Below are 21753 nucleotides of genomic sequence, written 5' to 3' on the forward strand. Positions count from 1 at the left end.
AAATGGCCGCTTTGGGGATGTCTGTCTTTTACGGTCATAGATAGGGATGAAATAAGCCCTGGTCTCCCGTAGCCCTCCCAGGCTTATCAGGATGAGGAAATTCCTGCCTAATAAATTTTGGTCAGACCAGTTGTCTTTTCTCAAACCCTGTCTCCTGATAAATGTTATCAACGACAATGCATGCCCGGAACTTCATTAGCAATTTTAATTTCGCCCCGGTCCTGTGATCTCGCCCTGCCTCCATTTGCCTTGTGATATTTTATTACCTTGTGAAGCATATGATCTCCGTGACCCACACCCTATTCATACACTCCCTCCCCTTTTGAAAATCACTAATAAAAACTTGCTGGTTTTGCGGCTTGGGGGGCATCACGGAACCTGACGACATGTGATGTCTCCCCCAGACACCCAGCTTTAAAATTTCTCTCTTTTGTGTTCTTTCCCTTTATTTCTCAGACCAGCCAACACTTAGGGAAGATATAAAAGGACCCACGTGAAATATCGGGGGCTGAGTTTCACACGATAGTAATGCCCATTTTATCCATGAAAAAAATACTAGCAAATCAAATCCAACATTGTATGAAAAAAATACAACATGAACAAATGGGATTTATTCCAGATATGCATACTTGTTTAATGGTTGAATATAAGTTATTGTAATCAATCACATCAATTAAGTTAAAAAAGAAAATCATGATTATATCAATACATTTAGAAGAAGCATTTGACAAATCTAACACCTATTCATGATAAAAACTCTCAGCAAACTAGGAATAGAAGGCAACTTTCTCAATTGATGAAGAACATCTACAATAATTCCACTATGTATGTACATATGGCTAACATCATACACTACTTAACGGTGAAAAATTATATGCTTTTCCCCTAATATCAGGGAAAAGGCAAGGATGTCTCTTGTCACCACTCCTATTCAATATTGTACTAGAAGTCTTAGCTAATACAATAAGATAAAAGAAGGAAATAAAAGTATAAAAATTAGGAAGAAGGAAATAAAGCATAAAAAATTGCAGATAACATGACTATCTATGTACAAAATCCCAAAGAATCAACAAAAAACTCTGAGAACTAGTAAGTTATTATAGTTACGTTGCGGGATATAAGGTTAACATACAAAAGTTGATTGCTTTTCTATAAACCAACACTGAACAATTGGAATTTGAAATTGAAAATTTAATACCTCTTACATAAACACCAAATAATCAAAATACTTAGGTATAAATCTAACAAAATATATACAAGCTTTATATGAGGGAAACTACAAAACTCTGATGAAATAAATCAAAAATCTAAATTAATACATGGAGATAAGTTCATGTTCATGGGTAGGAAGACTCAACATTAATGTGTTAGCTCTTCCCAATCTATAGATTCAATTTAATTCCAATAACAATTCCAACAAGTTATTTTGCAGATATTGACAAGCAAATTCCAAAGTTTGTATGGAAAGTCAAAAGATGCAGAATAGCCAACTCAATATTGAAGACAAGCAGGGCCAGGGTACTCACACTACTCAACTTTGAGACTTACTATGAAGCTACAGTAATCAAGACAGTGTGACATTGGTGAAGGAATGGAGTAGATAACCCATAAATAAACCCAAACAAATTAAATCAACTGATCTTTGATGAAGGAACAAAGGCAATTCAATAGAAAAATATTAGTCTTTTCAATAAATACTGCTCTAATAAATGCACCTGTAGTCCCTGCTACTCAGGAAGTTTTGCATTTTACACATGCAAAAATAAAAAAAAGAATCTAGACAGAAATTTTTAACTGCTGCTCTGAGAACATCATTGCTAAGAGAATGAAAACCCACAGACTTGGAGAAAATATTTGCAAATAACTTTTCTGATAAAGGATTTGTATCCAATATATATGAATAACTCTTAAAATGCAAAAATAAGAAAATAAGCACCCCAGTTTAAAAATATCTGAACAGAGCTCACCAAAGAAGATATACATATGGCTATAACCATATGAAAAGATGCTCTAATCATATGTCATTAGGGAATTACAAATTCAGAACACAATGAGAATTAGCTGGGCATGGTGTCATGTGCCTGTAGTCCAGCTACTTAGGAGGCAGAAACAGGAGGACCTCTTGAACCCAGCAGTTTGAGGCTGCAGTGAGCCATGATCATACCACTGTACTCCAGCCTGGGCAACAGAGTAAGACCCCATCTCTAAAATAAATACATAAATAAAGAAATAAATAACAAAAACAACAATGAGAAACCACTATACACCTATTAGATAGGCTAAAATCCAAAAACCTGACAGTATCAAATGCTGACAAGGATGTGGATGTAGAAAAACAGGAATTCTAATTCATTGCTCTTGAGAATACAGCCACTTTGGAAGATGATCTGGTAGTGCCTTCCAAGCTAAACATAGCCTAACCATATGGCCCAGCAATTTTGCTCCTAGGTATATACTAAAATTAACTGAAAACTTATATACACACAAAAACCTACACATAAATGTTTATAGCAGCTTTATTTAAAACTGCAAAAACTGGAAGCAATCAAGATATCCCCTCAATAGGGGAATGAACAAACTGACACATTCATACATTGGAATATTATTCAATGATAAGAAATGAGCCGGCCAGGGGCAGTGGCTCAGGCCAGGCATGGTGGCTCATGCCTGTAATCCCAGCACTGTGGGAAGTTGAGACAGGCAGATCACCTGAAGTCAGGAGTTCAAGACCAGCCTGGCCAACATGGCAAAAACCCTTCTCTACTAAAAATACAAAAATCAGCTAGGTGTGGTGGTGTGCGCCTGTAATCCCAGCTACATGGAAGGCTGAGGTAAGAGAATTGCCTGAACCCGGGAGGTTGAGGTTGCAGTGAGCTGAGATCGCACCACTACACTCCAGACTGGGAGACAGACAGAGACTCCATCTCAAAGAAAAATAAAAAAGAAAAGAAATGAGCTACCAAGCCATGAAAATACATGGAAGACCTTAGATGGATATTGCTAAGTGAAAGAAGCCAATCTGAAAAGGCTACATACTGTATAATTCCAACTAAGTGACTTTTTTTCTTTTCTTTTTCTTCTTTTGAGACAGGGTCTCACTCTGTCACCCAGACTGGAGTGCAGTGGCATGATCTTTGCTCATCGCAACCTCCGCCTCCCAGCCTCAAGTGATTCTCCTGCCTCAACCTCCTGAATAGCTGGGATTACAGGTGCATAACACCACACCTAGCTAATTTTTGTATTTTTAGTAGAGATGGGGTTTCACCATGTTGGCCAGGATGGTCTCGAACTCCTGACCTCAAATGATCCACCTGCCTCAGCCTCCCAAAGTGCTGTGATTACAGGCATGAGCCACCCCGCCCCACCTAAGTGACTTTCATAAAAGGTAAAACTACAAAGACAGTGAAAGATCTAGTGGAACTGTTGCGGGAATCAGGAGACTGTAGAAACCAATAGGTGGAACAGGGGGATTTTATTGAGTGCACTCAGGCCTAGTGAATTAACATCCAAAGACCAGGCCTAGAACAAAGACAACTTGACTTTTATACACACTTCTGAAAAGATGTTCGCTAGTTTGAAACAAGCTTACAGTGGTGCGAAGTGTAGTGGTGTGAAAGGAAGTGTACAGAAGCAGAACAAAGGCAGTTATTCAAACTATGACAGTTTGATTATGCCTGCTCAGGCATGTCTCATGACCTTCGCTGTGCTGCTTGGATAAAAAACAGAATACTAGAGGTTACTAGTTACAGAAAACAGGAATCTGGCCAGGCACGGTGGCTCACGCCTGTAATCCCAACACTTTGGGAGGCCAAGGTGGGTGGATCACGAGGTCAGGAGATCGAGACCATCCTGGCTAACATGGTGAAACTCCATCTCTACTAAAAATACAAAAAATTAGCCAGGCATGGTGGCAGGTGCCTGTAGTCCCAGCTACTCAGGAGGCTGAGACAGGGGAATGGCATGAACCCGGGAGGCAGAGCTTGCAGTGAGCCAAGATTGCGCCACTGCACTTCAACCTGGGCGACAGAGCGAGACTCCGTCTCAAAAAAAAAAAAAAAGAAAAGAAAAGAAAACGAGAATCTATAAACTCATAAATGTACTCAGACCATAGGGGAAAGGAAAATAAGGAAAATTTGTTTTTCTTCTCCTTATGTGGAGGGAGTGCTGGGAGAGTCTCCAGAGCACATTCCTTTGAGCCCTGGCTTCTTAGATAATGTTATCAAGACTTTGCCTGGGTCTGGGCTTTGCCTGTTACTGACTTTGGGATGAGCCAGCCTAATACAGAAAGCTTGTTTTTTCTAATGTATTTTTCTCTTTTTAATTTTATTTTTCTTTCTTTCTTTAATTCCTGCCTCAGAACTGTTTCAAAACTTTTTAGCTATTCTAGGGCCTGTATGTTTCCAAACAAATTTTAGTATAAGCTTGTCTGCATCTACAACAACAACAAAGTTGCTTGGATTTTGATAGTAATTGTGTTAAAACAGTGTACCATTTGGGGAAAACTGGTGTCCTTACGATTGAGTCTTCTAGTCCATGAACATGCTATGCCTCTCCATTTATTTAGATCTTGTTTGATTTCTTTCATCAGCATTGTCTAGTTTTCATCATATAAGTTCTGCACCTGCATTGTCAGATTCACACCAAAGTATTTTTGTGGAGCAATTATAAATAGTATTATATTTTAATTTCAGTGCCCATGTGTTCCTTGCTAGTATATAGAAATACAATTAATTTTTATATGTTGATATATCCTGCAACCTTGCTAAATTCACTTATTAGTTTTAGGAGTTTGTTTGTTTTTGTTGTTTTATTCCTTTGGGCTTTCCATATAGTTAAATCATGGCTTCTCAAAATAGGGACAATTTTTTCTTCTTTTCTGATTGGTATGCCTTTTAATTATTATTATTATTTTTTTTTTTTTTTTGAGATGGAGTCTTGCTTTTGTTGCCCAGACTGGAGTGCAATGGCATAATCTTGGCTCACTGCAACTTCTGCCTCCCAGGTTCAAGCAATTCTCCTGCCTCAGCCTCCCTAGTAGCTGGGATTACAGGTGCCTGCCACCATGCCCAGCTAATTTTTGTATTTTTAGTAGAGAGAGGATTTTGCCATGTTGGCCAGGCTGGTCTCGAACTCCTAACCTTGTGATCCACCAGCCTCAGTCTCCCAAGGTGCTGGGATTACAGGCATGAGCCACCACACCCAGCCTAATTCTTTTTTAAACTTAATTATTTTTAATTTTTATGAGGACATAGAAGGTGTATATATTTATGGGGTCCATATATTTATGTTGATACAGGCACTCAATGTGTAATAATCACATCAGAGTAAATGGGATATCCATCATCACCTCAAGCATTTATCATTTCTTTGTGTTACAAATATTTCAGTTATACTCTTTTTTTTTTTTTTTTTGAGATGAAGTCTCGCTCTGTCACCCAGGCTGGAGTGCAGTGGTGCAATCTTGGCTCACTGCAAGCTCTGCCTCCCGGGTTCATGCCATTCTCCTGCCTCAGCCTCCCAAGTAGCTGGGACTACAGGCACCCGCCACCACGCCCAGCTAATTTTTTTTGCATTTTTAGTAGAGACAAGGTTTCGCCCTGTTAGCCAAGATGGTCTCAATCTCCTGACCTTGTGATCCGCCTGCCTTGAACTCCCAAAGTGCTGGGATTACAGGCGTGAGCCACTGCACCCGGCCTCTTTTAGTTATTTTTAAATGTACAATAAACTACTATTGATTGTAGTTACCCTGTTGCACTACCAAATACTAGATCTTATTCATTCTAACTATATTTGTACCCATTAACCATTCCCACTCCCCCCAACCCCAAAGCTGCTACTTTTCCCAACCTCTGGTAACCACCATTCTACTCTTCATGAGTTCAGTTATTTAAAGTTTTAGTTCCTGCAAAGGAGTGAGAGCATTTGAAGTTTGTCTTTCTATGCCTGCCCTATTTCATTTAACATAATGTTCTCCAGTTTCATCTACGTTGTTGCAAATGACTGGATCTCATTCTTTTTTATGGCTGAAAAGTACTTCATCATGTGTATATAACACCTTTTCTTTATCCATTTGTCTGCTGATAGACAGGCTGATTCCAAATCTTGGCTATTGTACCTTTGGTTTCTTTTTCCTTATTGAAATAGAAATCCACATCCCCAGATGGTTTCACTGGATAATTCTATCAATTGCTTAGATAATTAACACCAATTCTATATAAGCTCTTCCAGAAAACAGAAAGCAAATCACTTCTAAATTTATTTTAAAGTTAAGAAAAATAGTACATGCTGGGCCTGGTGGCTCACACCTGTAATCCCAGCAGGTTGGGAGGCTGATGTGGGCAGATCACTTGAGCTGAGGAATTTGAGACCAGCGTGGGCAACATGGTGAAACAATGTCTGTACAAAAAACAAAAATTATCCAGGCATGGTGGCATGCACCTGTAGTCCCAGCTACTTGGGAGGTTAATGTGGGAAGATTGCTTGGACCTGGGAGACAGAGGCTTCAGTGAGCTGAGATCACACCAATGCTCTCCAGACTGCATGACAGAGTGAGACTCTGTCTAGAACTTGCAGTCTTTTGTTGAATACTAGTGATGAGTGCCTTGTTGTTGATCTTAGAGAAAAAGCATTCAGTCTTTATTAAATATGATAGCCACAGGATTTTTCTTTAAATATTTTTTATTCAGTTGAAGAAATTCCTCTCTAAGTTTTCTGATAGTTTTTATCATGAATGGGTGTTGGACTTTGTCAAATGCCTTTTCTGCAGAATTCAGTTGATAATCTCATGTGATTTTTCTTACTTAGCTTGTTAATATGATGGATCACATTGATTGGTATTTGAACATTGAACCAGCCTTACATTTCTGGGATAAACTCCACTTGGTAATGGTGTATAATTCTTTTTATATATTGCTGAGTTCCATTTATATCTTGTTAAGAATTTTTGCACATATATTCATGACTCATGTTGGTCTATAGTTTTCTTTCTTTGTATTGTTTTCCTTTTCCTTTTTCTTCTTCTTCTTCTTTTTTCTTTCTTTTTTTTTTTTTTTGAGACGGAGTCTCGCACTTTCGCCCAGGCTGGAGTGCAGTGGCACCATCTCGGCTCACTGCAAGCTCTGCCTCCCCGGTTCACACCATTCTCCTGCCTCAGCCTCCTGAGTAGCTGGGACTATTGGCGCCCGCCACCATGCCTTGCTAATTTTTTTTTTTTTTTTGTATTTTTTTAGTAGAGACAGGGTTTCACCGTGTTAGCCAGGATGGTCTCGATCTCCTGACCTTGTGATCCGCCCGCCTCAGCCTCCCAAAGTGCTGGGATTACCGGCGTAAGCCACCACGCCCAGCCTTTAGGCAATCTTTTATTTTCCTCCTGCAGTGAAGTAACTTTATCAGAACCTCTTCTGGATACTTCTAAATACCTCTAAAAATAAATCTCCCAATTATTCTATTTTATCCTAGAACCCGATTTTTCTTTTTCTTCTTTTCTTTTTTTTTTTTTTTTTTTTTTTGAGATGGAGTTTTGCTGTTGTTGCCCAGGCTGGAGTGCAATGACGCCTAATCTCAGCTCACCGCAAGCTCCGCCTCCCAGGTTCAAGCGATTCTCCTGCCTCAGCCTCCTGAGTAGCTGGGAATACAGGCATGTGCCACTGCACCCGGCTAATTTTTTATTTTTAGTAGAGATGGGGTTTCTTCATGTTGGTTATGCTGGTCTCAAACTCCTGACCTCAGGTGATCCGCCTGCCTCGACCTCCCAAAGTGCTGGGATTACAGGCGTGCGCCACCTTGCCCAGCCAGAACCGGATTTTTCTTTTTTTTTTTTTTTTTTTTTTTTTTTTTTTTTTTTTTTTTTTTTTTTTTTTTTTTTTTTTTTTTTTTGAGACGGAGTCTTGCTCTGTCGCCCAGGCTGGAGTGCAGTGGCGCTATCTCGGCTCACTGCAAGCTCCGCCTCCCGGGTTCACGCCATTCTCCTGCCTCAGCCTCTCCGAGTAGCTGGGACTACAGGCGCCCGCCACCACGCCCGGCTAATTTTTTGTATTTTTTTAGTAGAGACGGGGTTTCACCGTGGTCTCGATCTCCTGACCTCGTGATCCGCCCACCTCGGCCTCCCAAAGTGCTGGGATTACAAGCGTGAGCCACCGCGCCCGGCCGGATTTTTCTAATTGAGCACACAAATAATTTAGTTCAGGCATTTCAAAGTACTCTACTTTGGCCATTGCAATTTTGGTTCTTCGTGAGTTCTTCAAGAGACAATTTTTCTAAATAATGACAAGAAGTAAAACCGTAAGTATTGTACATGTATCCAGCTGGAGTCTCTAAAGATGGACCTCTCCACAAGGAGGACTCTATTTTAGATGTCTGATTGCCTATAATTTGCATTCTCCTCTTAAGTGAAAGGGAAAGATGTTTTGGATCAAACGTATTATTTATGGGAATAGCTCCCCAGTGTGTTATCCTTGGATCAGTTCTTTCCTCTTAAGTGTCTCAGTGAAACCCAGAAATTCTGGGAGCTTAAAGCACTGGGACATTAGTACCTTATATATATTTACTGAATTTAAGCAAATTTTGCTGTATGTTCTTCTTTGGGGATCCCCTGTGTGACCATTTCTCCTCACAAGTGATAATCTCTGGCACTCCTACAAGACCTCAGTCACCTAAGGTGCCTTTTGGCCAGGATGAACAGTGTCCGTTGCCTTCAGGACTTATCACATTCTCATGAAGATTTTTTTTAATTAATTTTTTTTTTTTTTTTGCAGAGACAGGGTCTCACTATGTTGCCCATGCTGGTCTCGAACTCCTGGTCTCAAGTGATCCTCCAGCGTTGGCCTCCCAAAGTGCTAAGATTACAGGAGTAAGCCACTGTGCCCAGCCAATAAAGGTCTTTTATAAATTTTTGGTCGCTCAAAAAAAGAATTTAAACGTGCCAAATTGAAATGAGCTTCAAAACCTGGCTAGTTTAAGGTCACAATTTTGCTTAAGCCACAGAAATTCACATCTTCTTATTAAAGGGAAACTGCTTTTCCTTTAACCAGATTTTGCATGACAGAAAAGGTTGCAAACTTTAGCAAGTAAGGCAAATAAAACCTTAACCTTAAAAAAGAATGAAACCATAAACCTGCAAACAACAGAATCTCTAGAGAGATAAGAAATGAAACTCCTACCTTAAAGCTTTAAAGTAGAACTTTAATTCCAGCCCCATTGAGTATGGAATCAGGTCATTTGAACAATATATGAATCTCATCTAAGCCAGGGAGATTCAAAATGCAAGAGGGGTCTCACTTAGGGCTCCCATAAACCCCAGCAACAGTCTGTACTGGTGCCACCTATCTGTTAGAAAAACAGCAGGAGTCAGTGGCAGAAGCTAACTTCAGGTCCCATCTGGGTCACTAGTATGTCAACCTGAAATAATTTAAAGCATCAGGATCCAGTTTAAGAGTTTATTCAAGCACAAAGTTGAGGATGAATATCCAGAAATACAGACCCCAAAGGAATGGGGTCAGTGATCTAAAGCTGAAAAGTTATGGTCTTACTTACATAGGCAGCAAACAAAGAAATTTAACAGAATTACATTTTTCATACAAGGGTAGTTTATGAGTTACTGCAATTTTATTAGTTATAGCTTTTTTCCTTCCCAATTTAAAGGAGTATAGGAGTATATTTAACATTTTATTTTAGACAATGTGATAGTTGTCAGGTCACTGTGTAAGAGAAGAAAGAAGGAAGCTAATCTATAATGAAGACCAACAGTTAAGAGGGAAAGGGTCTTCTCCGGCATCCTTTAGTCTTTTACAACATTTTATAAAACAATGTAGGTAAAGAAAAAGCTAATCCATAATTACAGGAACAGAGGTTACAGCTGCCTAGGTTACAGCTGTCTGTCATATGACTTGGGCCTCATAACCACATTTCTTTAAGGTTCAAAATAATTTAAAGTTCCAATCACTTTGATTTTGAATTTCTTATTTTCACATAACAAACAACCTCAGCATCTCTGTAGTTTATAATCTCATTTACTTATTTTTTCTCACTCACAGGTCAGTGGTTCAGTTGGAGTTTGGCCAATCTTAGCTAATCTTGCATCCAAGATGCAGACTGGGCTGAGATCTACTTTATACATGCCATCCTGAGCTCCAAGCTCAAAAGGCAATGGCTAGGGGGGACAAATTGTACTCACGGACACAACAGAAGTGCAAGAGTACAATCCAAACAATGTGGAACAGTTAAATTTCTGCTCACATCACACTTCTAACATCCAATGAGCTGAAGCAAGGCACAGGGTGAAACCTGGAACCAAGGGGTGAAGAAGCACGGTCAATCCACCACAAAGCCATGGCAAGAGTGTAGAGGAATAGAACTCCTACAAGGCCTTAAGACTTGGGACCAATTATTCAATCAACTACAAATCTAACCTTTTTTATACCCCTTTCTCAGATGATGCCTGGATTACCCCAGTTCTGACTTACTATAGATTTTATATATTTAAATTCTGACTTTTTTTTTTTTTTTTGAGATAGAGGTTCGCTCTGTTGCCCAGACTAGAGTGCAGTGGCACGATCTTGGCTCACTGCAAGCTCTGCCTCTGGGGTTCACGCCATTCTCCTGCCGCAGCCTCCCGAGCAGCTGGGACTACAGGCACCTGCCACAACGCCTGGCTAATTTTTTGTATTTATAGTAGAGATGGGGTTTCACCGTGTTAGCCAGGATGGTCTCAATCTCCTGACCTCGTGATCCACCCGCCTCAGCCTCCCAAAGTGCTGGGATTACAGGCGTGAGCCACCGTGCCCGGCCTAAATTCTGACATATTTTTAATCCCGGAAGGCTTTATTATTTTTGTGTCATGCAGTTAACTTTCATTTAGATTTACCAATATATCCTTTTTGTTGAATTTTATCCATTCTATATCTCTGAGCTTCCACTTGAGAACATTTTATTTTTACCTGATAAAAACCCATTAGTATTTCCTTTAGTTTAGATCTTTTGGTAACAAATTTTCTCAGATCTTGTTTGTCTGCCGGTGTCATTATTTTCTTTGTTTTCCCTTCCCTTCCCTTCTTATCTTCTTCCTTTCCTTTCCCTTCTTCCCTTCCTCCCTTCCCTTCTCTCTTCCTTTCCCTTCCCTTTTCTTTTTTGAGACAGAGTCTCACTCTTGTTGCCCAGGCTGGAGTGAAGTAGTGCCATCTCAGCTCACTGCAATCTCCGCCTCCCGGGTTCAAGCAATTCTCCTGCCTCAGCCTCCTGAGTAGCTGGGGCTACAGGCATGCACCACCATACCCAGGTAATTTTTGTATTTTTAGTAGAGACAGGGTTTTGGCAGAGATGGGGTTTCGCCATGTTGGCCAGGCTGGTCTCGAACTCCTGACCTCAAGTGATCTGCCCACCTTGGCCTCCCAGAGTACTGGGATTATAGGCATTAGTCACCATGCCCAGCCTAATGTTGACATGGAAGTGCTGGGTAGAGAAGGATGTGGTCCCTTTAAATGCTATGGAAAAGGGGAAGGGAAGTGCTGGGTAGAGGAGGGCGTGGCCCCTGGCTAGGGCTCCACCCCCTACGGACCTAGGTGAGGACAGGCATTTTCTGCCCAAATGTTGTATTTCTCAAGACCATCCTGGCCTGCCAGGCCCCCATCCTGTGCCTATAAAAACCCCCAGAGACCCTAGCTGGCAGACACACAGGTGGCTGGACGTTGAGGGGAGGGGATTGACACACAGGTAGCTGGACATCCAGAGGAAGGCACTGACAGGAACCAGCACGCTGGTGAAGCTGAACAACGAGGAGTTTGGCTGGGGCAGTTGGAGGAGAGCCCAGGGCTGGTGAGCAGCGCAACTCCAGGGAAAATCCTTCCCACTACATCCCCTTCTGACTTCCCTTTCAGCTTCCGCTAAGAGCTACTTCCACTCAATAAAACCTTGCACTCATTCTCCAAGCCCAGGTGTGATCTGATTCTTCTGGTACACCAAGGCGAGAACCCAGGATACAGAAAGCCCTCTGTCCACGTGACAAGTAGAGGGACTAATTGAGCTGGTTAACACAAGTCGCCTATAGAGGCAAAACTAAAATAGCACCCTGTAACACACGCCCACTGGGGCTTCAGGAGCTGTAAACATTCACCCCTAGACACTGTTGTGGGGTTGGAGCCCTACAGCCTGTCCGTCCATATGCACCCCTTGAGGTTTGAGCAGTGAGGCACTGAAGAAGCGAGCTACACCCCCATCGCATGCCCTGCAAGGGGGACAAGGGAACTTTTCCAGTTTCAACCTCATTATTTTATTTGACCACTTTGAAGATATGATTATTCTGTGTTCTGCTTCATTGTTTGAGAAGTCAGTAGTTAAGCTTAATTATCTCTCCCTAGAAAGTAATCCATTGTTTTCCCTCTGGCTTCTTTTAAGTTTTTTTCCCCTGGTTTTGAGCTATTTCATTATGATATGCCTAAGTATATTTTGCCTTAATTTACACATTCCAGGCCGGGCGCGGTGGCTCACGCTTGTAATCCCAGCACTTTGGGAGGCCGAGGAGGGCGGATCACGAGGTCAGGAGATCGAGACCACGGTGAAACCCCGTCTCTACTAAAAATACAAAAAAATTAGCCGGGCGTGGTGGCGGGCGCCTGTAGTCCCAGCTACTTGGAGAGGCTGAGGCAGGAGAATGGCGTGAACCCGGGAGGCGGAGCTTGCAGTGAGCCGAGATTGCGCCACTGCACTCCAGCCTGGGCGACAGAGCGAGACTCCGTCTCAAAAAAAAAAAAAAAAAAAAAAAAAAAAAAAAAAAAAAAAAAAAAATTTACACATTCCAGTTAAAATCTGTAATGCTTCTGGAAATTGAAGATTGATACCCTTCATCAATTTTCAAACCCTAAGCCATTATCTCTTTAGATATTGCTTCTGTCTCTTTCTCTATACTTCTAGGACTTCAGTTACCTGTATGTTAGACCTCTAAATGTGTCCTCTATATCTAATTTATTCATATGCTTTATTTTCTGTCCTTTTATCTCTGTGCTTTAATTTAGATATACTCTTCTGACTTAACTCTACCATCACTAGCTTTCTCTTTTCAGAGGTGTATAATATGCTAACACTATGTGTTGAATTTTCACAATTTCAGTTATTTCAGTTCTAGAATTTCCATTTGGTTCTTTATAATTTACAGGCTTGTGATAAAATTCTTAACCTTGTCTTTTATCCACTTAACCATATTAAGCATAATTATTTAAAAGTCTTTGTGAAAACTCCATTTTTTGATCCCCTAGAGCTCACTTGTCTGTTATTGTTCTTGTTTTTGTTTCAGATACAGGGCCTCATTCTGTCACTGAGGCTAGAGTGCAGTGGTGTGATCTTGGCTCACTGCAGCCTTGACCTCCTGGTCTCAAGCCGTCCTCCTGCCTCAGACTCTGGAGGTGCATGCTCAGCTAATTATTATTATTAGTTTTTTAGAAACAGGGTGTCACTATGTTGTCCAGGCTTGCTCTTGTTTTTTGCAATCATTTTGTCTTTTCTCCTTGGATGCCTACTTATTTTTGATTCAGTGTTGAATACTGCATGTGAACAATTGTAGAAGTAATTTGAGACCATGGATGAGGTTATCATTCCCAGAGAAAATTTACATTTGCTGCTGGCAAGAACTGACATGATTTGAATGGAGTCCCAAACAACTTGTCCCAAAACAGTACAGTGGGATACCTCCTTGGTGGTACCAAGCCTCCAAATTTTGTCATCCTAGGGCAATGAGAGTGTTAAAAGTGCTGCTCAGAGTCCTAGTGTCTCAAACATTCATCTGGAATTGGCAGATGGCTTTCAAGAAAAAGCAGCCACAAACCACTCATCTCTCTCATGTCCTTTCTCTCTGATATTGGCCTCATAATTATTCACTGCCTTTTTAGTTCTCTGAAGCTGTCTGAAAACTAAAGTCCTCCATTGACTTTTTCTTTTTTAAAGACAGGGTCTTTCTCTGTTGCCCAGGCTGGAGTATAGTGGTACGATCATCGCTTACTGTAACTTTGAGCTCATGGGCTCAAGTGATCCTCCTGTTGCAGCCTCCCAACTAGGCCTATAGACATGCATCACCATGCCCTGCTAATTTTTAAATTTTTTTGAAGAGATGGGGTTGACCAGGCTGGTCTTGAACTCCTGGGCTCAAGCAATCCTCCTACCTCAGCCTCCCAAAGCGCTGCAATTATAGGCCTCCATAGACTTTTCAATTCCACCTATAGGAAAGTCCCATGGGAATTGGAATTTAGCTATAACATGTTGTTTCTTGTACCAGTTATTAAATAATGTCTTTCAGCTCTATTCTCCCTTCCCACCTCTAGAAACTGCTTCTGATGCCAGGGCTGAGACTCTAAAAAACATATCTCTCACTGGCAAACAAAGAAGATCTGATCTAATATTCCCCATTAGACTAAGCCGATAGGTTGATAGAGGGAGACCACAGGGTCGCTTCCTGTGAGCATCACCCCAGCTAGGCTTCTTCAACAAGGGAGTAGCACATTCTTCTCACAGAAGAAGCTGAATCCAGTTTGAAGTTTTTCCAAGACTTGCAGAACCAGCCTCAGTATGCCTTCTCCTTAGACATCTGGGTGAGAGTCTCCCAGTGCCCTCTTTAGAGGGCTTACTCCCAGCTCCACAGCCACCCCTCATCCATAGTGTGTGTCTAAGTCCCATAGGGACCCTCCTCAGAGGTCTGGGTCCCATCCCCATGGGATCTCTCCTCTGGGCTCAATGACCCCAGCCCCAGCTGGTCAACACACCTCAGAGATCTGAATTCCAGCTCTGCAAGCCCTTCCTTTAAGCTGTAATAATTTCAGCTTCTCTTTCATCTTTGAGCTCTAGGGGCGGTAGCTGTGTCCTATGTTTGTACCTCCATATCTTGGGATTTTCCTTTTATTAAGTTAACTTTACTTCCTGTTAACTGTTGTTTATATTCAGTTCCCTCTGTTTAAATAACTGATGCACTTTCTCTCTCTTCTGTGGTTTGAAGGTTTGTGTCCCCTTCAAAATTAACGTTGAAACTTAATCCCGGGCCAGACTTGGTGGCTCACGCCTGTAATCCCAGCACTTTGGGAGGCCTAGGTGGATGGATCACCTGAGGCCAGGAGTTTGAGACCAGCCTGGTCAACATGGTGAGACCCTGTCTCTACTAAAAATGAAAAATAAGCCAGGTGCAGTGGCGTGCGCCTGTAGTCCCAGCTACTTGGGAGGCTGAGGCAGGAGAATGGCTTGAACCTGAGAGGCAGAGGTTGCAGTGAACAGAGATCATGCCACTGCACACCAGCCTGGGCGACAGAGCGAGACTCTGTCTCAAAAAAAAAAAAAAAAAGAATTGAAAGGTTTTTTTTAGGGTTACTTAGCAAGTTACCTACAAGTGGTGAGAATATTAAAGTCCCTTTCAAGCCAGAACATTTAGTTTTTTTACAAGTATATTAACAACTTTATTTCCTGTTAACTGTAACTATTACTTATATTCACTTCTGTCTATTCAAATAACTGTTGTGCTTTCTGTCTCTTCTATGGTTTGAAGAGACAGAAAGATTTGTGTCTCCTCTAAAATTAATGTTGAAGCTTAATCCCCACTTGAGGTCCTGACTTATTAAGAATCCTGTCACTTTGCTTAACTACAATTTTCTTAAATTCTTTCTTTTAGGATATAAACTTTTAGTTTTAATCCCCAAAAAGCCCTGGGGAAGGTGATTTAGGGAGTGATGGTATTAATTACTAAAAGATTTATATAATGTTTTGGGCAAAGGGTACTTGGAGTCACAGGCAGCATCGCCAAAATAAAGAGATTTGGGAAATGTAGTACTAACCACAGCAAAACCCAGCTCTATATTTAGCGGATGAGGCCACATGGATTTTAGAAAGGGCAGGCTGCAGAGGTCTTGGCTAATACTGGAAAAGAGATTTAATTGGAAAGTGAACAGTCTGTTCTATTCCTTAACATATTTTTGGCTACTAGATGGTCAAGCCGTTGCGCAAATAATTGCACCATCCTCGTCTTATTCAAGGTGGGCCGTTCATTTCTTAAAATTACCAGTGAGCAATATGGGAAGCAGCAGAGACGGCTATCGATTTCACCGTAGGGAGTGCCTATGCTGAATGCCAAGGGCTTCCCTTTCCTGACAGACATCTTTTATGCAGCTGTATCATCTGTATGCAAAACATCAGCCAACCGTGCCTCGGAAAAACGACTGGCTGCTGGGCAAACCAGGTGTGGGCTCCAGCTTCCACCTGCTACTACTGTCGTGCAGCCACGGGCACTCTGGGTGATCCTCACTGGCCTGGGGCTGGTCATCTGCTGCTAGATGAACCTCGCTGACTCTCAACATTGATGTTCCAACACAGTGTTCTCTAGAAACCGCATGAGCCAGGAAAGATGTTTCCTAAAGGAGCAGGGGCCGAGCCTCACGCCGAAACACGTCTGTAACACGTACAGTCACGCGTCCCATGCATCCATGCATTCTGAGACATGCGTCTCGGTTGTGGGATCATCACAAGGTAACTTACACAAACTCAGATGGCACAGCCACTACACAACTAGGCAGCTGATGCGGTACGCTGCTGCTAGGCCGCAAACCCGCACCGCGTGTGAGGTGCGTTATTCCGCTGGCACCGTAATGACCCACCTATACGGTATCTCCAAATACAGGAGAGGAAATGTCCTTAGCTAAGCCCTCACCAGAGGACAGGAAGTTTCCAGCTCCGTTATCATGTTATGGGACCACCGTCATATGACGGTCCTCCTCAGACCAAGAGGTCGTTCGTTATACGGCACATGTGGTTCTTCCAAGACCCTTTTCCATGTTTCTGTCACATCCGTGCCTGAGTAAAAAGTGGCCCTGAACTCAACCGTCCAGAGTTGGCGGCAGAACTAGCACCACTGGCCCGCTCCACATGTGGAAGGCGCTGGACAAGGGCCGCCGCAGACCCCGTCAGGGTTAATCCCCCGAAAACCTTTCACTCGGGTAGCTGGCACACACCGCGTCAGGGCAGCGGGCGCGCGGGACTACTTTCCGCGGACCCTCGGAGCGGGCGGAGGGATCCGCACAGGCTGGGGACAGGGTAGGGGCGGGGTAGGGGCGGGGTAGGGGCGGGGTAGGGGCGGGGCACGGGGTAGGGGCGGGGCACGGGGGTAGGGGCGGGGCACGGGGGTAGGGGCGGGGCACGGGGGTAGGGGCGGGGCACGGGGGTAGGGGCGGGGCACGGGGTAGGGGCGGGGGAGTGGGTGCGGGCCGGGGCGCGGTCTGGGAGGAGGGTGGGGGCCGGGACCGGGAGCCCGGAGTACTGCGCCTGCGCCGTCGCCAACGGTCAGCACGCGCGAGGGGTCGGTGGTCATCCCTGCCGCTGCCGCCGCCGCCGCCGCCGCCGCCGCCGCCGCCGCCGAGGTCCCTCACCAGCCATGGCGCAGATCCTCCCTATTCGCTTTCAGGAGCACTTCCAGGTGAGGCCCGGCGGGCCAGGGGGCCGCCCTGTCAGCCGCGCCTTCGCCGGGCCGGCCTCCTAGGCTTGACCCCGCGCCGCCAGCCCCGCTGAGCCGCTGCCCAGCTGGCCGCGCCGACTTCCGACCTCCCACCTGGGCTGGGGCTGCGGGGTCCCGGGCGCGGCGGCCGCTCGTGAGGACCCGCTCGGATGCCGTCGCCGAAGCCCGTTACCGGCGGGGCCGGCTGGGAAACGGTGGGGGTGGAAGCGAACGCCCCCTGGGACGCCCCGCTCAGTGCCCGCGAGGAGGCACAGAGATACCCGCTGCAGGCAGGGCAACCCGAGGGCCGCGCCGATCCCACAGCTCCACGCCCCCACTTGGCGTCCTGCGGTCCTTATTCGCCCCTGAGTTTGCCTCTGTGCTCGGTTTTCGTCCCCAGGGCAGCTTCGCCTGGCAGGACCGTGAACATGCGTGACCCAAGAGAAAAATTTCTCAGGGCCAAGCCTAGATAGGGCTTTTCAATGCAGTAACACCCCCAAAGCCTGCCTTTTTAATAAGGTCCCAGTTTGTTCTCCGTTTGTGTTCAGGAACATAAGGACTGGCCCCCTGCTTTGAGCAAAGGCTCAGGTCAGGCGTCGTGCGGGCCGCTCGCGGGTCTGCCCGGGAGCGGTGCTGGTCCCCACGTTTACCCGGGGAGGTGCGGCAGAGGAGAGATCGCCAGCGGCTCCTCCCTGAGTGCTCTGTGTTAAATCATCACACTCCCATTCGTTGCGATTCGCTTACTCTTTTCTAGATGAGGAAACCGTGTCTCAAAAGTGTTAAAGAACTCATCTTCATTCACTAAGAACAGGATTCAGACTCAAGTCTTTTTGGCTACATCGAGGAACGTGCTTGCTTGAAAGTTCCTATTTTCACAGTGCAGAGCACTGTTAGCCCTAGATGCAGACGGGAAAGGCCTTGGGAACTGTGTAGTGCAGTCCAGTCCCCTCATTCTGCAGACTGGAAACTTGATATCCAGAGGATCCTGCCAGGGTCACTTGGTTAGTGACACAGTGGAAGTTGTATGGAGGTGGGAGTGCCCTGACATCTGTCCGGGCTTCATTCTGCCACTAAGCTGAGCCAGCGCCAGTCATGTTGAGGTAGCAAAATACTGCTGCTGCTCATAATAATGATGATGATGTAGTTATCATTTACTGAGCCGTTTCTCTTGCCACTCACTATTGTATTTTATAAATCTCATTTAATTTAATCCTCATGATAACTGAGGCAGATAGTGATATCCTTTTTCTACCATGGGTCACCGAGGTTAATATTATAATTCATTCAGCTAAAGTTACATGGCTAGTAAGTGACAAAACTTGAGTTCTAACCCAGGTCTGACTCCAATGCCTGTGCTTAACCACTATCTAAATATGTGCTTTTCAAAGGGCAAGAAAGCAACAAGGCATTTTTAGGTGTCCGTCAGAGTTTCTGATGTCCATCAGGATTTGTAATGTCCGTCAGAGTTGATGTGTTCCATTATCTGGAAAATGCTTGTGGCTTGTGGTGGGCAGCCACGTGAATGAAAGTCTGTGGTTTGTGGTCTCCAACACTGACTTGGGTCTTTGAGGCTGCTCTGCATTCTGTAGAGCACACACTGAGTCAGCACACACTGCCTTCACTACAGACATTTCAAAACTTCAGCCTGTTCCTTAAATCCCTGATCCTACCACTCCTGCCTTGCAACCAGCAGATGACTTGGAGAAAACTGAAGCCATAACTGGGATGTTTCTCACCTTTATGGCTGCAGACTTAGATGTTTGTCTGCAGCCACCCTTTCCTGCCTTCCTGTTACCTCAAAAGTAGGTGTCTTTTCTTGTCTATGCTCTGGATCTGGTATCCTTCTTCCCTATAAGGGAGCCTTGTTCAGTCATAGCCTCCCTTTCCTGTATTTTCATCCTTTCGTCTTGTGGTTTCTTCCTGTTTGTGTTGGGCAATGCTCACCTCTCTTCCATCTGTACGACCAGCAAACTTCTTCCCCAGCTCTTGTCCCCACGAAGCTCTTCTCTCATAGCCGGATGTCATGAAAGAGCTGCTTTAGCGCGTCATTATTTTTATGTTCCCCAGTAACCTGCAGTCTGGCTTATGTCCCCATTTTTTCCCCTAAATCTGTTTTTGCCAAGGTTGCAAGTCATCCTGCAGGCTTTTTTGTAAGGGCCACATTCTGTCTCTGTCCCATATTCTTACATTTTTAACCTTCTAAAAATATGAAAACGATTTTTAGTTTAGCCATACAAAAGCAGGCTGCAGTTGGCTAATCTTTGCTGTAAAAAATAAAATCAGGCCGAGCATGGTGGCTCACACCTGTAATCCCGCCACTTTGGGAGGCCAAGATGGGTGGATCACCTGAGATCAGGAGTTCAAAACCAGCCTGGCCAACATGGTGAAACCTTGTCTCTACTAAAAATACGGTATTAGCCGGTCGTGTTGGCACGCACCTGTAGTCCCAGCTACTCAGGAGGCTGAGGCGGGAGAATCTCTTGAACCCGGGAGGCAGAGGTTGCAGTGAGCCAAAATCATGTCACTGCTCTCCAGCCTGGGTAACAGACCGAGACTCCATTTCAAAAAATAAGATGTGATGAAATAGATGAGATAAAGCCCATCACACCACACGCATCTTCTGTGATGTCCAGCCGCATTTGATGCTGCACTTTACTGCATCCTGAGGGTCTTTTCTCTACTGTTTTTGGTCCCACAGTTTCCCAGGGTTTCTCCTTCCTCTCTGCCCACACCCACTGCCCCGTGGGTGGCTCTTGTGCATGAGCTTAGAATCTGTCTTGAGCCCCTCTACTTTTTCATTCAGGACATGCTGCTGGTGATTTTATGTATTCCCATAAGCTTGATGTTCCCAAGCCATCTGAGTCTTTTCACAGTTTCACTGCTGTGTGTGTGAGAGGCAGTAGCAGGTCCTGGTTAAGAGCACAAACTGAGGCCAAACTGAAGGCACTAAATGTGGACTCAGGCACTTACTGGCTGTGTGATTTAGGGCAATGTTTATAGCTTTTTTATGCTTCTATATCTTCATCTATAAAATAAGGATAAAAGGTATACTTCTTATCTCACAAGGTAGTTGTGAGGTTTTGAGTTAATAAATGTAAAGCATTAAACAATAACTGGTACATAATACAGTAGTCCCGATTTACCCATGGGGAATATGTTCTAAGACCCCCAGAGGATGCCTGAAACTGCAGATTGTTCTGAACCCTTTATATACTTTTTTTCCTATGCATACATATGTATGATAAAGCTGAGTTTATATTAAGCACAGTAAGAGATTAACAATGATAACTAATAATAAAACAGAACAATAATAACAATATGCCAGCATCACTACTGCTGGATTTTGGGGCCATTATTAAGTAAATTAAGGGTTACTTGAACACAAACTCTGTGATGCTGCAACAGCCAACCTGGTAACTGACCGGTACTAAGTGACTAATGGGCTGGCAGTGTGTACAGTGTGGATATGCTGGGCAGAGGGATAATTCACATCCTGGGTGGGCCGGTGCAAGATTTCATCACTCTGCAGAATGGCATGCAATTTAAAACTTATGAATTGTTTATTTCTGGGGTCTTACATTTAATATTTTCAGACTATAGGTAACAAAGTGTGAAAAAAACCACGGATAGGAGGGGACTGCTGTAAAGCACTGTGTCCTTGTGAGCTGTTGCTGCCATTGTGACAGCTGCCTACTGAAGAAGGCCAGGGAATGGTCAGCAGGTTCCTCAAACACAGTGTTCAGAAATGGGGTTCCCTTTCTCCCCAGATGTGTATCTTGTCCAGTGTCCAGCCAGGAGCCTGGGATATGTTTTCCCCATCCTGTTGTCCCTTTCTCCGGTTTACTTTTGGCATCGTTCTGCCACTGTCATCATGACTACCGTTTCCCTAAACTATGCCATCCTTCCCCACCTTGATAGTCACGCTAGCTTTGTCCTTCTACTTCCAGTCTTGCCCTCCTGCAATCCATTCTCCAGCACACAGGCAACATGATCTTCTCCAAGGATGAGCATCTGCTTAAAGTCCTTCAGGGAGTGGTTTCGTGTTTCCTCTGGCATGAAAAGGCTGATCCCCATGTGCTCTTTGCTGTTCTTCCCAGCCCAACACCTGCTCAACTCTGCTGCCACTCCCTTTGAGTCCTTGAGAGAACACATTCTCCTCTCACCCCTCTTTACTCACTGACTCCTACTGAGCCTTCTGGTATCTGTGGAAATGACACCGTCTCTGGAAGCTCTCCCTGATTTGTCAGTTAGGAGTTCTTCCTCTGTGCCTCTTTGGGGTTCCTCTCATAATGACCCTCTTCCCAGGG

At 44.1% G+C, this 21753-nt stretch overlaps 1 protein-coding gene across 4 annotated transcripts in view; it reads left to right on the top strand.

The window, feature by feature from the left end:
• The first annotated feature begins 17287 nt into the window (after nt 1-17287).
• CLTCL1 (clathrin heavy chain like 1) overlaps nt 17288-21753 on the top strand; it is a 111956-nt gene continuing 107490 nt past the window's right edge. For all 4 annotated transcript variants that reach the window (XM_055253582.2, XM_055253583.2, XM_063623338.1 and 1 more), the window contains exon 1: nt 17288-17428. In XM_055253582.2, the coding sequence (XP_055109557.2) occupies nt 17387-17428 (42 nt within the window). In that variant the 5' untranslated portion in view covers nt 17288-17386. The remainder of the gene's footprint in view (nt 17429-21753) is intronic.

The sequence above is a fragment of the Symphalangus syndactylus genome, chromosome 18 (genome assembly GCF_028878055.3).
Source record: "Symphalangus syndactylus isolate Jambi chromosome 18, NHGRI_mSymSyn1-v2.1_pri, whole genome shotgun sequence".
NCBI lineage: Eukaryota > Metazoa > Chordata > Mammalia > Primates > Hylobatidae > Symphalangus > Symphalangus syndactylus.